This window comes from Salvia hispanica, chromosome 6, assembly GCF_023119035.1.
Source record: "Salvia hispanica cultivar TCC Black 2014 chromosome 6, UniMelb_Shisp_WGS_1.0, whole genome shotgun sequence".
Lineage (NCBI taxonomy): Eukaryota > Viridiplantae > Streptophyta > Magnoliopsida > Lamiales > Lamiaceae > Salvia > Salvia hispanica.
The window spans coordinates 363,701-378,668 of NC_062970.1; the positions used below are offsets into that span (position 1 = coordinate 363,701).

The window sequence follows — 14,968 nt, forward strand, 5'->3', positions numbered from 1 at the left end:
TGATTCGAGTCGACGTTGCTTTCGTCGGCCCATTATAGTCTGGGCCGCGTGCTATTGGGCCAGTATAATTTTTCCGGCCCGCAAACTATTTAATTATTAAGTTGACTGATAATGGGCTTTGAGCCCAGATATTTATTTGAATAGAAACAGCCCAACTACTTCAGAGAGGCCCAAAGTTTTTTAAAAAATCATTATATAAATGGATTGTGTAATTCAACATAAAAAATGCCATTCAAGTTTAATTTATAAGCAGTACTATAAAGATAAAATGTGGAGTATCACTAACATTAATGATCAATAACAGAGCTATAGAGGATTGGGTCATCTTATATTATTTCATTCTAGTACTACAACTATTATTAATGCAATCCACATCAGCAACACCTTTCATGTTTAATTTTCTTGAATACCTGAACTCAATAATATTTTTATTGTTATTTTAATTGGGTCAATGCCATTTGCAGCAATAGATTAAGGGTTGACTTTTGGTTTTGGGGTTTACTTATTGTAATTCAAACAATAACAAAATGATTTCCCCCCTACTCCATGATATTCAATGTGTACGTCGTAGTATTATTTTACTCAGATTTCAATTATATAAAAAAATGACTACATTATTATATCTAAGCACACGACATTATATAGTATATACCAAGTATATATATAGAATGAATACATACATAGAGATATGGTGAGTGGTTCTAGTGAGAACTTTGAGAACCAAAATTTTCTGATATATTAATATCAGTTAACACAAATCATATTAATTATTAATATTAAGTGAGAAACTGATATAGAGTGAGAAACTATGAATCAACGAACTAATATTAAGTAAAAATTGATACCATGTTTTATGATACCAACTGATATCAATGTATTTATGAATTGATACAGTATTCCGGCTTTAAACAAAGTTCTGTCATAATTCATCTCTAATAATAATAATAATAATAATAATAATAGATCTATATGAGCTACAACTCAAATTATTAAAGACCCAAATTCTAATAAATGAATTATGATCCACGGGCCTAATTAAGTCGTGAAGTCGTGCTACAAGATTTTACTTAGCTAGACCGAAGCGATTGTAGTGCAAACTAATTATACAACCTTTGAAATTAGTCTTTCGGAGTACTTTTTTAGGATGCTTCTATTTTTGTCCCATAATTTTAGTTGGAACACTAAAAATAAGGACACATTTATGAAGCCTTGGTGGTATAATTAGATACAAACTAGCGTTCTTAATAGCATTAAACAGTGTCATTATCCGATTTTTTTTGTTGCAGTGATATTATTATGTACTTTTCCAAATAAGATACCATAATATAATAAAATTTTCTCTAAGATAATACGGATAATATATCACTGATTAAAGCATTCGGCTGAAATGCTAAATAATACTGTAATCTTAATATTTTTAATATACTTTAGATATTAAATATACATTAATAAAAATAAATAACTAAATCATCGATGTGAATATGCCATTGCGTGTAAATATATATAGAATTGAAGAAAACATCTTGTTGCTCTTAGTTTTATTTTTCCTATGACATGCTCGTCAAAATTTTAAGTATTTTGCATTTAGCTTTAAAAACAAAACACATTTTATTAGTACTATATCTCATTCGTATGCACATCATATAATAATAATCTATTAACTTCAATGCAGTACTTTTTCTTCTTCTTCTTTTTTTTATTTGAAGCGTTTACTTGCAACAACAAAATAGAGGCTTGAGATCAACACACTCCACTACAAATAAAGCCAAAATTTAACAAAACCAAAATTAATAGTTGATGGAATAAAGATTCTCTAAGATATTGAGAACGCATCAAAGAATAATCTTTGTTGAAACCTTTATCTAATTAGTTCGTCTCAATTTACATTTTACATATTGTATATGCCTTAATTGTACACACGAATGTTTGACATTTGTAAGTAAACAGTGACATATAGTGAAAATTAAATCAATTCTAATAAAGCCTTTCCCATACCTCACTATATACGACATTTAAATGAATCCATAACTATTTAATTAATTTATGCCACATATAATAATGCCTTTAATTTTAAGTCAAAATTGACCAAAATTAAGTCAAACGTTTTTTATTCGAAATCACCATATTAATATAATCTTTTATAATAATAATGATAACTAATCTAACCATACATAATATGCGTATCCACGATGCCATTAAAACTTGATCGATTTTCTTCAACTTTATTCGACTCAATATCATAATATATTTTATTTTTGACTTATGATTTTTCCTTTTTTGCAATAAAATTAATCTCATGTAATCTCAAGCCGATTAAATTTCGAAGAATCACGTGATAAGTTAATATCGAGTAATCGAACACCACTTCAATAATTGCGTAGGCCCTTGTATAACAAAATCGACCGATTCTCTACGATTTTTATTCGATTTGAGTTATAAGTAATGGTTTTATGATTCTTTTTATTCTGATTATAGGCATTACGTATAAACACACTTATACGTGCGAACGAAAAGATACACAACGTTTGACATTTTTTAATAAACAATCGACATATACTAAGGAAGATATTGAAATCAATTTATAGAAGTTTCCATAAGAAATCTAACTAAATCATGCCACATACAGCCTTAAGTATTTAATTAGAATTGACAAATTGAAAGTCAAAACATTTTTTAATCGAAACCACTCTATTCAAGCTGTCAACCGGTCGTATTATTGTCTATAACATGGCCACAAATTTAAGTAGTCCCTCGTCCTTTATAAATAAAGACATTAGAAATGAGGATGGCGTTATATTACTAACTATTTAAATTGCTAATTCTGTTAACTCATCAATACAGTGTATTAAAAATGTCGATACGGTGACATCAAAATGACAACATATAATATCAACACGTTATATTGAAGTTTAACAAAATTATGTGTTAACATTTTAATGTCATAGTATTGACATTGTTAATACACTGCATTGATGAGTTAGCAAGTTAGCAATTGATCACACTCCTTAGAAACGATATATAAAAATATTACTGTAAAATTAATCAAATAAGAAGAGAAAAAAATAATTATAATATTATTAATGGGTAATAAGATCTCGTAGTAATTTGTAGTGGAAACATTTAAAATTGAATTTAAATAATTTTGGTTGACAGACAAAATAGCAAAATAGACTAATTTTAGAAAATATAAATCAAATAGGTTGAATTTATTTCAATGAATATGGAGCATTAGATTAATGAAGCTAATCAACATCCTAATTTTCGATACCTAATTCAGAATTAGCCAATTTCGATAATTTTGATAATTATTAGTCTTTTTAAGGGTTGGTTTACATTCCTTTCAATTTTTAATAATATTGATCTTGCCAACTTTATATATTAATCTAAAATCCTGATTTTGACAAAGTACATCCTAATAGATTTATTCCCTTTTTTTATAATTAGTCAGAAACGGAAAAATTACTTGTAAAAAACCGACCCATTTAGAAAGTCAAAATTAAATCATCATTAATAGAAGCGTGCATACAAGATTTTGCTTCTAAAATGACGATTGAGGTTGACATAAAAATCATATATTCTCTTCGATTATTTGTTTTATCTTATCCCATCATCCCATGATAATGTTTATAAAATTACATATCATGAAATGGAGATAATTTATGTGAGTATCATTTGTGAGCTATGCTCTCGTTTAGCCCACGTTAATCTTTTTTGTTTTGTTTGAAATATTTAATTTGAATTTATTATGATAAATATTATTATTAGTTTTATTACTATTGTAAATTAAATAAATCAAAGCTTGGTTTTTTTTTATTCATTTATTTGAAGTTTTAGAAAAAAAATGCAAAAGATAAGTTTTAATTTTCATATGATATTATAAAATTAATGGTGTCAATATTAAATCTCAACGTATTAGATAAGTTTTATGGACTTCTATCTAAAAATTTTATATATTTTGATTTTTGAGACCTTCTTTGAACCTTTTAGTTTTAAGATTTATTTCGTATTGGGAGTTTGATTTCATTTGATTATTTCATGACTATCCATTTTAGATCTTTAAATACATTTTTTTCTGTATTAGGAAACACATTCATTAATACTAGTATTAGCTTAACTTTTTATTGAGCCGATATTGCAACTGAATTAATTTCAAAATAATTATGCGAAAATAGAAAAATAAATAAATATAATTAATACAAGAAATGTTATATAAAATTTTTAAAGTTTATTACATAAAGATCCAACCAAATTTAAAATAAAAATATTAAATTCTCCTAAATTTAAATGCATTAGTATAAGGAACAAATGAAACAAAATACATTGCTACAAGGATTATGAACCATAATTTTTTTAGAATAACCTAATGAAAAAAAATGTAATAGTATAAGGTCCTCTAGATGTGTTTTGCCATTTATTTTCTACTATTTTGTTCTATGCTTAACAATACTAGTACTACAAACGTTTTCACACCTACAAGTGACATCAATAACTTGCATAAATAGTGTGACGAAAGAAGACAAAATCCTAAACCATACTCTACTTTTTTTCTTCGATATATGTAAAAAAAACACGAAGCTAATGAGAATCTAAACAACAATAAAATTAGAATAACTTCAAATGAACACGAAAAGAGTAACGCATGATCTAACGAAGGACAAAACTAATTAACAAACGCAGTAGACAACAAAAACCATTTCTTTTAGCTGAGATATTAATCTCGAAAACATATTATTCGCAAAACATTTATATTGGGATCAATTGGCAATTTTTAATTCGGCAATCAACATTTTTTCGTGAATTTAAAATCCTACTATGTTACATCAATCTTTCTTCATCTAATTTTAAAATATTTATAAAATATTTTCATTTTGGTTCCGCTAGGAATACATGTCTCATTTACTTCTAACGTCGGGGTATTATCTTTTAATAAATTTAATCTTTAATATATAAACGTAGAAAACTCATATTCCACAAACTATTTTCATCTTCTTGCATTTATAGTTTTTGACATTCAAGATGATAAGTCAAGGTAAGATAAGTAATCACTAATCCAAACAAAGAAAGTAATTTACATTAGTCAAAGAGTTATACATTACTAGAGCCTGTGTTTCACTAATTAATATTATTGTATATAATTAGAAATAGCAGTCTTAGCTCTAACAAGCATTTCACAACCCTAAATTAAGATTTCTTCTTCTTCTTTTCTTCCTCCAAAAAAACGACAGAATCCACTTACTATATAAGTAGAGGGGATTGCAACAATAACATCAACACCACTACCCTTAAACACACACAAACACAATCCCCCTCCAAAAAAAAAATGTTGAATCCTTTGGTTCCCTTCTCTCCAACATGTATTGATCAAAAACCACCAAAAACAACAACAACAACAACAACAACAACAGTACCAACGCCGTCGCCTTCCAATATTTTGAAGGAGGCCAAAGCAATCTCGGACGTGTCCGTCCCAATGATCATCACCAGCCTCATCCTCTACTTGCGCTCGTTGATCTCCCTCATGTTCCTCGGCCACCTGGGGCCCCTCCCCCTCGCAGGTGGCGCCCTGGCTGTCGGCTTCGCCAACATCACTGGCTACTCTGTCCTGTCCGGCCTTGCGTCCGGGATGGAGCCCATCTGCGCCCAATCCCACGGGGCCCACCGCTTCAAGCAACTCGGCCTCGCCCTCCAACGCGCCACCCTCCTCCTCCTCCTGGCCTCCCTCCCCATCTCCCTCCTCTGGCTCAACATGCACCACATCCTCCTCCTCTGCGGCCAGGACCCGGCCATCGCTGCGGCCGCCCGCTCCTACATCCTCGCCTCCCTCCCCGACCTCGCCGCCAACTCCCTCCTCCACCCCCTCCGCATCTACCTCCGCACGCAGTCCATCACAATGCCCCTGGCCTACTGCGCCGCCCTCGCCGTCCTCCTCCACGTCCCCATCACCTACCTCCTCGTCACCGTCCTCTCCCTCGGCGTCCCTGGCGTCGCCGCCGCCGCCGTCATCACAAACCTCAACCTCGTCCTCTGCATCCTCGCCTACGTGGCGAGGTCAGGGGCCTACAAGAAAACATGGGGCGGTTTCTCCAGCAAATCTCTGACAAACTGGGGACCGCTCCTGAACCTCGCGGTCCCCAGCTGTGTCAGTGTTTGTCTGGAGTGGTGGTGGTATGAGATCATGATCCTCCTATGTGGCCTCCTGGCAAACCCCAGGGCCACTGTGGGGTCCATGGGGATCCTGATCCAGACCACCTCCCTTATTTATATTTTCCCCTCGTCCCTGAGCATGGGGGTCTCGGCCAGGGTCGGGAACCAGCTCGGGGCGGGGCGGCCGCAGGGGGCGAGGACGGCGGCCGTCCTCGGCCTCTGCGCCAGCCTCCTCGCCGGCATTGCCGCGCTGGCGTTCGCGGTCTCGGTGAGGAACGTCTGGGCGGGGATGTTCACCGGCGACGCCGAGATCGCGGCGCTGACGGCGGCGGTGCTGCCGGTGATCGGTCTCTGCGAGCTCGGGAACTGCCCGCAGACGACCGGGTACGGGGTGCTGCGGGGGACGGCGCGGCCGAGGATGGGGGCCGGGATCAATGTGGGGTGCTTTTACCTGGTGGGGATGCCGGTGGCGGTGGGGCTGTGCTTCTACCTTGGGTATGACTTCAAGGGGCTGTGGATGGGGCTGCTGGCGGCGCAGGCGTCGTGCGCGGCGGCGATGCTGGTGGTGGTGATGAGGACGGATTGGGATGAGGAAGCGAGCAGGGCAAAGGAGTTGACTGGAAAAGCCGACCATGAAAGCGATGGCTTGATTTCTTCATCGGATGATATCAAAATGATGATTCTCAGGCTTGAAATTGAATGATTATATTTAATCAAATTAATATTTTGTTAGTTCACCAATTCATTCTCATCTCCTTTTTTTATACTATTTTGGGGTTAGTATAAATTAAAGGATGGGGATAATGAGATGATAGGAATAAGAAATGTTTTTTTGGCAAATAGTCATAAAAACAATAAAGTTTTGGTGAAATTCGGTGTTGAGATTTTGAAAATCAATTTTAATATAAAAAAGTTTTGATTGTTCTGACATGAAAGTTGAAAAATCATACATAAATATTATCGTCAGTGAGTTAAACGATATTATCGATTGAACAGCAACTAGTGTCGTTTAATTATTGAAAAACTACGGTTTAAAAATCTGTCATAAACCCATAAAGTTTGAATTAGTTTGCAAATATTCAAGGACAGAAAAATTAGTGAAATTATATCTGATGTTAACGCTAGTGAGTTAAATGATGTCGTCAATTCAAAAGCAAAATAATGTTATTTGGATTAGATTAAAATATCAACAATATTATATACATGTATGGTCATATTTTTTAGTCTTATTGCGAATAAATCAAAATTTCATGATTTTTCTGACTAATTATTAAAATTACGGCCAGATAATCTGTTAAATTTCATGATATTTCTAGCAATTTACCTGATTTGGCCTTTCATCTTAGTGTTTTTATACCATGCACAGGCAGGAGAGGAACAAAGATTTTGTGTTGATATATGTGACATGCAGACAATGTAAATTAAAAAGGTGTTTATTTAAATCAAATGCATATAATTGATAATGCAAATTAAGCGTGTGGTAGATGTTACGTATGGTAAACTAATATACTCAATTTATGATAGATTTGCATTTATAAATGCGATTCACTACATGTGTGTGATTATATATTTGTGGAATGCATGAGTGGTAAGCAGCAACAACATATGCACTCTTATTTTTTGAACGCTTATTTTTGGATTTCTACTAGGCTAGTTATAGTTTCATTAGTTGAAGTGTATCTGATACGTGAAAGGCAAATCAAATAAACTATAACCAAGCAAGAGTTGATTTGATATTTCCATAAGTCTAGTTATAAGTTTTATTAATTGAATTGTTTTTTATACGTGAAAGGTAGATCAAAGGAAATGATCAATAATGGTATCGAAATATCCCCTTGATGATTCAAATCCCTGACTTATTGGATGAAGGGACAACGTTTTATCGATTCGTCTAATTTGATATTTAAGTTAATTTATTTTACTCCGTATTTTTCAATATAAAACAATTAACACGTGAATATCTCAACATTATCTTGTTATAGCAATTGAAGAAAATCCACTTATTTGCAACCATTATCTTGTCCATATTTGGAATGTCTTAAAATCACCAATAATCAATAATATATGGAAAGAGGAAATGGGGCACCCATTATTGAGACAAGGAATCTGAGATTCAAAGAATTGGAAGACCAAAACATCAAGGTTCTTACCTTTTAAGTCGAGGATTTTGATTCGGTTGGACAAGCTAAGGGCTCTCAACTTACCAAGTATGGAAATTTGACAAAAAATGATGGACCATTCAATCTTCTCAACTGCCGGCTTACGTAGATGAGTAAACAACCCCATTGCTTTTCACACACACACATAGAGAGTTTGAGATTGAATGAGAATGTCTAAAGCATTGGGCTACATATTGGCACGTATTTGAACGGTACCACACAATTTAATTAATAAGACGTTTCTCATCGAATCAATGAATTAGCTAGAGTTTCAAGTGGCCACGATCCACGACCGGTGGTTTATTCGACATATTTTTGGAGGGTGCAACAAATAGTTATATAAGAACTTGTAGGTTGTTATTCGAATAACGAAAATAAATTTAGAGGAAAAATCAATCAAGGTACATATCGCGTAGAAAATCAACTAGTGTAGCATTTAACGCTACAAAGCGTTGCGTTTTAAATTGAGAAATATGGAGCAATATAAACAAAATAATATATTCTCGAGATGGCATCATTTTTATAAATTATTTTCGCAAATTCCAAGTATATTTTCTAACATAGTATCGAAGTAGCTAACGGTACATAACTAATCGTTAGTTTGTTCGTTATCCAACTGGTGTCGCCTGGACAGTTGGCGCCATATCACCATCGAGTGCCCACCAGCATGCCGCGACAACTTTCTTTTTATTTTGTTCCATTTTTCCTCTCTCACGTTATTTGTCCAATTCTTTCATGTATTTCACATTCTAATTTTAGATAAATGAACCGTGGAGTATGTATATTGGAGATATTATTGTATAATGGATTGTTCATGATATAACTTATAGTAATAAATAATTATATAATGTTCCATGAATTTGAACTTTTTTGTTTCTATTAATTTAAATTTAAATGTTTCGAACATGCCTGAAATTGGGCTTTCCCACTAACCAACTTGTCAAATGTCAATAGATTGCATTGCATGTAAGAATAGGTATGTTGTCTTTAATACCCCAACACCCTTCTTATACGTCACGTGTTTATTTATATATAACGTTACATTGAATTAATATATCAAATCAAACTCGCAACTTTGCACGTCTCCTACTAACTTACGTAGCTATTTCTACCTGAATTTCAACTTTTTTCACCCCACCATTTGTCGTCTATAATTTTAGAGGTGTTATATTTGTTAGCCCGACAACAATTAGCTATAAATAGTGTTGCTTTTATATTATTTTCTGCATGTTGTTCGTTTTCGGGGGAATGTAGATATGTGAAATGGTATTGTTAATTAGTTATAACGCTAAGATGGCGAACTAATTATAATGCATAAATTACTCAAAATATATACCATTTTTGGGTTAAATAATTAAATTATTCACCTATTGAATAATAAAAAATAATTAAATTAAATTTCCTTAGATATATTTTGCCTAAGTGCTATTAAATTAAATTGCCTTATATGGGGTATATATTTTGCCCAAAATATTAGCATTGTGTATGCAGTTTTTTTGGCCAAAAATAGAAAAAAAAATTGTGATAATTGTTCACGGTGGGACAATGTTTACTTTGCCCAAAAAAATTTTATTCCTATTTTCTGTAACGGTGGGACATTGTTTACTATTTCAAAATATGATTAACAAAAAATTATTTATTCTAAAAATTCTAATAAATATGCTAAGTTGCTTTGCAATTATGATGAGTTGCATAAATAAATTTTTATTGTCTTAGGTCTCTCTGGGCTTATCAATATCTCATCTTCTCTAAAAAATCGACCAAGCACATTAGAGAATCCTAGTTTTGGGCTTTAATATATCATTGGGCCTATAAAGTTTTCTTCCTTGGGCTATAGCCAAAGCATTGCAAGAATCACAATAATTACTCAAATAATATGAATATTGGGAGAGTATTTTTTACATGCGTCTCATTACAAGTAAGGTGTATTTTTTTTTACATTGTCTTACTATAAATGAGATATTTTTTTTTATGATAAAAATCAAAATTCTATCTCTCTTATTTCGACTGTATCCTACTTTTTCTTTCTACTTTTTTTCAGTCTTAATATTTGTGGTTAAATGAAATATCTCACATGTAATGGGACGAAGGAAGTATACTATATTTGTCTATGAATTAGGAGTATTAAGGATTCATTAAATATATATGGTCTAATTAGTTTTCTCATATATGTGGCCATGTGGGCCTCTTGCCTAGCTAGGTACTTATAAACCAGTACTACTACTATATTGGCTCTGTCATCCTAAATAAATACTCCCTCTATCTTTGATTTTTATTTAAGAAAGGCAAAGAAAAGATAGATAAATGTGGATTATTATTATATAATAGAACTATTAATTTGATAATGAAATATTAGTGGAAGATATTCCATAAATATTTAATAATAGACGGAGAGTGTACTTTTCATTTTATCACTTACTCTATTCTTCTAAATGGTAGTATTAAATACTTAAATCGATGACATAAACTTTATTTTATGGTGCAAAAACATGAAGTGAAAATGAGATATCACTAGTGAAATTTCTCACGCCTGAAGAAAATAAAGAAATAATAATTAATAAACGATATCCTGTGGGCTTAAAAGTCAAACAAAGATTATATTTTGAGAAAAAAACAGTGTAGTTTAGTGAGTAATGTCAAAAAGATGATTAAATTTATGGTTGGTTCATTGTTCCATCAACTTTTGCTGCACCAACAAAAACATTGGAATCTTTGTGTAGGAGATTAGGTAATGATTTTGTCTTCATCAATTACACCAAAATCCTAAATTATTTTCCCACAAATCGAAAAAATGTTTATTTTTTGGAATACATATTCATGAATCTAATGTATAGTTATAATGCCCTTGCTTGTAAAATCATCGGTTGAAGTTAAGATTTTAGTTTTATGTAACTTAGTTAGTTAGATGTTCGAGTCATCTTGCATACGTGAGTGTTTGATTCAAATAGCACTATAAAAATGGAGTATATATTTTTCTGAATTAAGCTAAAGAATTATTTTAACAATATATGTAAATCAAAAGTAAATTGTATAAGAATCCCTTCAACCTCCACTTTACACCAATTTACACCAATTTTTATATACAAATTGGAAGAAGAATTTCACTTCACATTCTAAACAAATAGAGCATCATACAATCACCAAAATCTTAGTGCAGAAAATTAAAGAATGTAAAAACAATCATATTTCCCAACACCATCCATCCATCCATATATATTCAAGATTTAACAGAAAACATATGTGCATAATACTTTCTATACCATTAAAAATCAAATTATATAACTTCTTTTTTCATCACAGCAACTTTCTTGAACTTGAAATTTTTTTGGTTCATCAAAATGTCTCCCATTTTGTTGTAACCACCACTTGCCCATGATTGAAACCCCCATTAATCCTCTTCATTTCTTGCTGTTTTTGGCAAGTTTTCGACACCGGTTCCTTGTAAATCTTCTGGTATTGCTGCATATTTTCTAGGTTGGAATTCCTCATCTTCAGCATGTCAAGAGTTTCTATGTACTTCTGCACCCTTTTCACCTTCAAGAATTCATCAAAGTCAAAACCAAAAAAAATAAAGAAGTGATTTTCATCTTATTTTTTATTATAAATAAAATTAATATGTAACCTGCATTCTTCTCTGGAGCTTTACATCTCCATCAGCAGCAATTGCATCCAACTTTATGAGCTGTTTCATCAACAATTCAATCAAGCCCAAAAAAACTGTCTCCACAACTTTCTTGCCTCCATTAATTTCCAATTCAATTGCTCCCACCTACCAATTCACAACCAATCACATCTCTTCAATTAAAACTATTATTCAATAAATGAATCAATTTTTTTCTCAAGAATAATGGTAGTACCTTTTTTGCAAGGGCATCAACCTCAAATCTGATCTCAGCAATCTCCTTTGATGCCTTGTCCAATTTAGCATTCTTTCTTGATTCAAGGCATCTTTTCTCTCTACTCACTTCATCTTCAACCATCACAATCTTTGAGCCATCTCTTACACCAACACTATCAAGAAATGATTTTGAATCTCTCTCCTTTTCCTTGTAAATCATCTTCTGATCTTGTGTGTGCACCCCAGTTGCCCCTGCCACCATCTTCTTTAGCTCACCTGCATCAAAACAAAAATTCAAATCCCACATTCAAGAACCAGCCAAATCATCATAAAAAAGCAGTCTTTAGCAAAAATGGCATGAGAGTTGATCGCATCTAAATAAAAATTTAAATCCCACAATCAAGAATCAACCAAATCATCATAAAAAGGCAGTCTTGACCAAAACTGACTTCAGAGTTGATCACAACTACATAAAATCTAAATCCCACAATCAAGAATCAACCAAGTCATCAAAAAAATGCAAATAACTGGCTTGAGAGCTGATCACTAACTACATAAAAATATAAATCCCTCAATCAAGAATCAACCAAATCATCATAAAAATGCAGTCTTTACCAAAACTAGCTCGAAAGTTGATCACAACTAAGTAAAAAATTTAAATCCCCACAATCAAGAATCAAATCATCATAAAAATGCAGTATTTACCAAAACTAGCTTGAGAGCTGATCACAACATCATGGTAAACTGAGCCATGTTTCACTCTAACTTTGATGTTTGAAACAATGTGATTACAATCTGAGTTCCTCTTCTGCACCAGCATCCCACCTGGCCGGACTTCCCACCCTCCGGCGACCTCGCCGCCGCCGGTGGGGGATTTGTTGGCCTTGTTGGGTTTCATCCTCAAAATGTAGTCTTTGTTCATGGTGGTGGGAATGTGACACCTTAGCTTATATGGTGGTGAAATGTGTGAAGAAAGATTGGGAAAAATAAAGTGATCAAGAAAATTGGATTGAGATGAATTTGGAAGTGCTTGTGTGCTAAGCTAAGAACATATATATGTATGAAGAATAGAACCAAATTCTGACCCACAAAATGTCAGAGCAACAACAACAACAACAACATGGTATCTTAAGTTATGTACTATATACTTTATACTTACAAAACCCTTAAGGTTTAATAAAAACACACAAAAAAAGAGTACTTTGTTAAGAAATCTGTGTTTCTAGCTAGTTATAGAGGGATTTGTTCTTGGAAATTTTAGAAAGAATATGATATAGAAAGAGGCTTGGTAGGATTGAATTCATTCATATATGTATATATATATATAGAGGGGGTGGGGTGGGGGTGGGGAAAGAAGAATATGACAATATGTCTTGGTTGGGTTGTTGCTGGTTTTCTTTTTTCTTTTTCTTTGTTTAATGATTTTTATTTCTCTTTTTTTTTTTTTTTTCTTTTGTTGTTTGTGTGTTGGTGTTTGGTATGTTAATTTGATGGAAATCATGAAATTTAATCTAGTTAGTTTAAGCACATTATAAACGCTGCATTAAAATTATAGCAACAATTTGGAGAGAGAAAAGTGTAAAATAAAAAAAGCTGGTAGCTTTCATATGGCTTTGGTCTCTATTGGATTCTTTGCTTGGATATGTCTTCTTTATCCATATTGAGCATTAATATCAAATTATTAATGACTTTTACTAATAAATTAACCTTTTTGTCTTCTTTATTCTATTATAAAGCTCTATAGATTAAGCTTCACTGTTTCTCTACTCCTACATCAGAATAAAGTAACAAGTATAATTATATTCAAATATTTAAAATTAGGTAATAAATGTCAATGAAAATATTTGATTATTTTTGTAGATGTCAATATTATAAATAAATTTTAGATTTTAGATTTTAAACTATCGATAAATTATTAAAATAGTCCAATAAAATAACTTTAGTGTGGATGAATAATTTTATCATTTCTGATAAACTAAAATTAATAAAGTTTGAGTTACATAGATGTATTTGCCCACTATAGAACTATATATTCCATGCTATTTCAATGAAAAAACATCTGAATAAGAAATAGACATTGAATATAAAATGTACTTTGAATTAGGTATTCTCAACAACATCATTTAGCACAATCTCTATGACCTCAACAAATCAAGAATAATTAATATATATGAACTCTATACATATATCTCTCTCTCATGGTTGGTATATTGCAAAGGTGTTCCCTGATCTAGTGAACATCTGTGGTGTATTGGTTGATAATGGAGAGCCACTTTTGTATCTAAAATGATTAAAGAGGATAAAAAAATAGTAGGCTAAACGAATAGTAGAGGAATCAATTTCTTAAAGCAACTGTTTTCAAATTTGATTGGTGAGTGAAATTGATTATTGTGGGATGAATCATCCCTAGACAATTATTGGCATTTATTAAAAATTAAAAAAAATTAGTTATTTTTTTTTCATGGATTGTTTCTTTTTTTCTTACCTTTAATTTGTGGTTATCGAATTTATGTCCCCTAAAATAGATAGAGGGGTTTGACAATTATCACGTACAATCCTTGGCTGTTATTTTTGTTAGGAATTGTGTTGTTATTTTATTGATGTACCTTCGAGCATTTTTACATTCGAGAAAAGTATTATTGGTATTTATTAATAGTGTATTGAGATGGGATGTAATTAAATGTAAATTCTAAATATTATATAAATTCTAAATTATGATCTGATCATTAAAAAATGTCAACAGATGACAAAATAGTATCAACAGAGAATGTCAACACAGTGTCAACGGTTGATGTTGTGTTGATATTGTGTTGACACTGTGTTGACA

At 32.3% G+C, this 14,968-nt stretch overlaps 2 protein-coding genes across 2 annotated transcripts; one reads left to right on the forward strand and one right to left on the reverse strand.

Annotated features, from left to right (window-relative positions):
- Positions 1 to 5,016: 5,016 nt before the first annotated feature.
- Positions 5,017 to 6,870, forward strand: LOC125193240 (protein DETOXIFICATION 49-like). Its single transcript, XM_048091002.1, has 2 exons — positions 5,017 to 5,029; positions 5,226 to 6,870. Exons 1-2 carry the CDS (start codon positions 5,017 to 5,019, stop codon positions 6,845 to 6,847), a joined length of 1,635 nt encoding a protein of 544 aa, XP_047946959.1. The 3' UTR covers positions 6,848 to 6,870.
- A 4,520-nt stretch (positions 6,871 to 11,390) lies between these two features.
- LOC125192548 (BAG family molecular chaperone regulator 3-like) lies at positions 11,391 to 13,422 on the reverse strand. Its single transcript, XM_048090155.1, has 4 exons — positions 12,847 to 13,422; positions 12,161 to 12,417; positions 11,926 to 12,072; positions 11,391 to 11,837 (listed from the first exon to the last, which is right to left on the reverse strand). Exons 1-4 carry the CDS (start codon positions 13,061 to 13,063, stop codon positions 11,637 to 11,639), a joined length of 822 nt encoding a protein of 273 aa, XP_047946112.1. The 5' UTR covers positions 13,064 to 13,422; the 3' UTR covers positions 11,391 to 11,636.
- Positions 13,423 to 14,968: the final 1,546 nt, after the last annotated feature.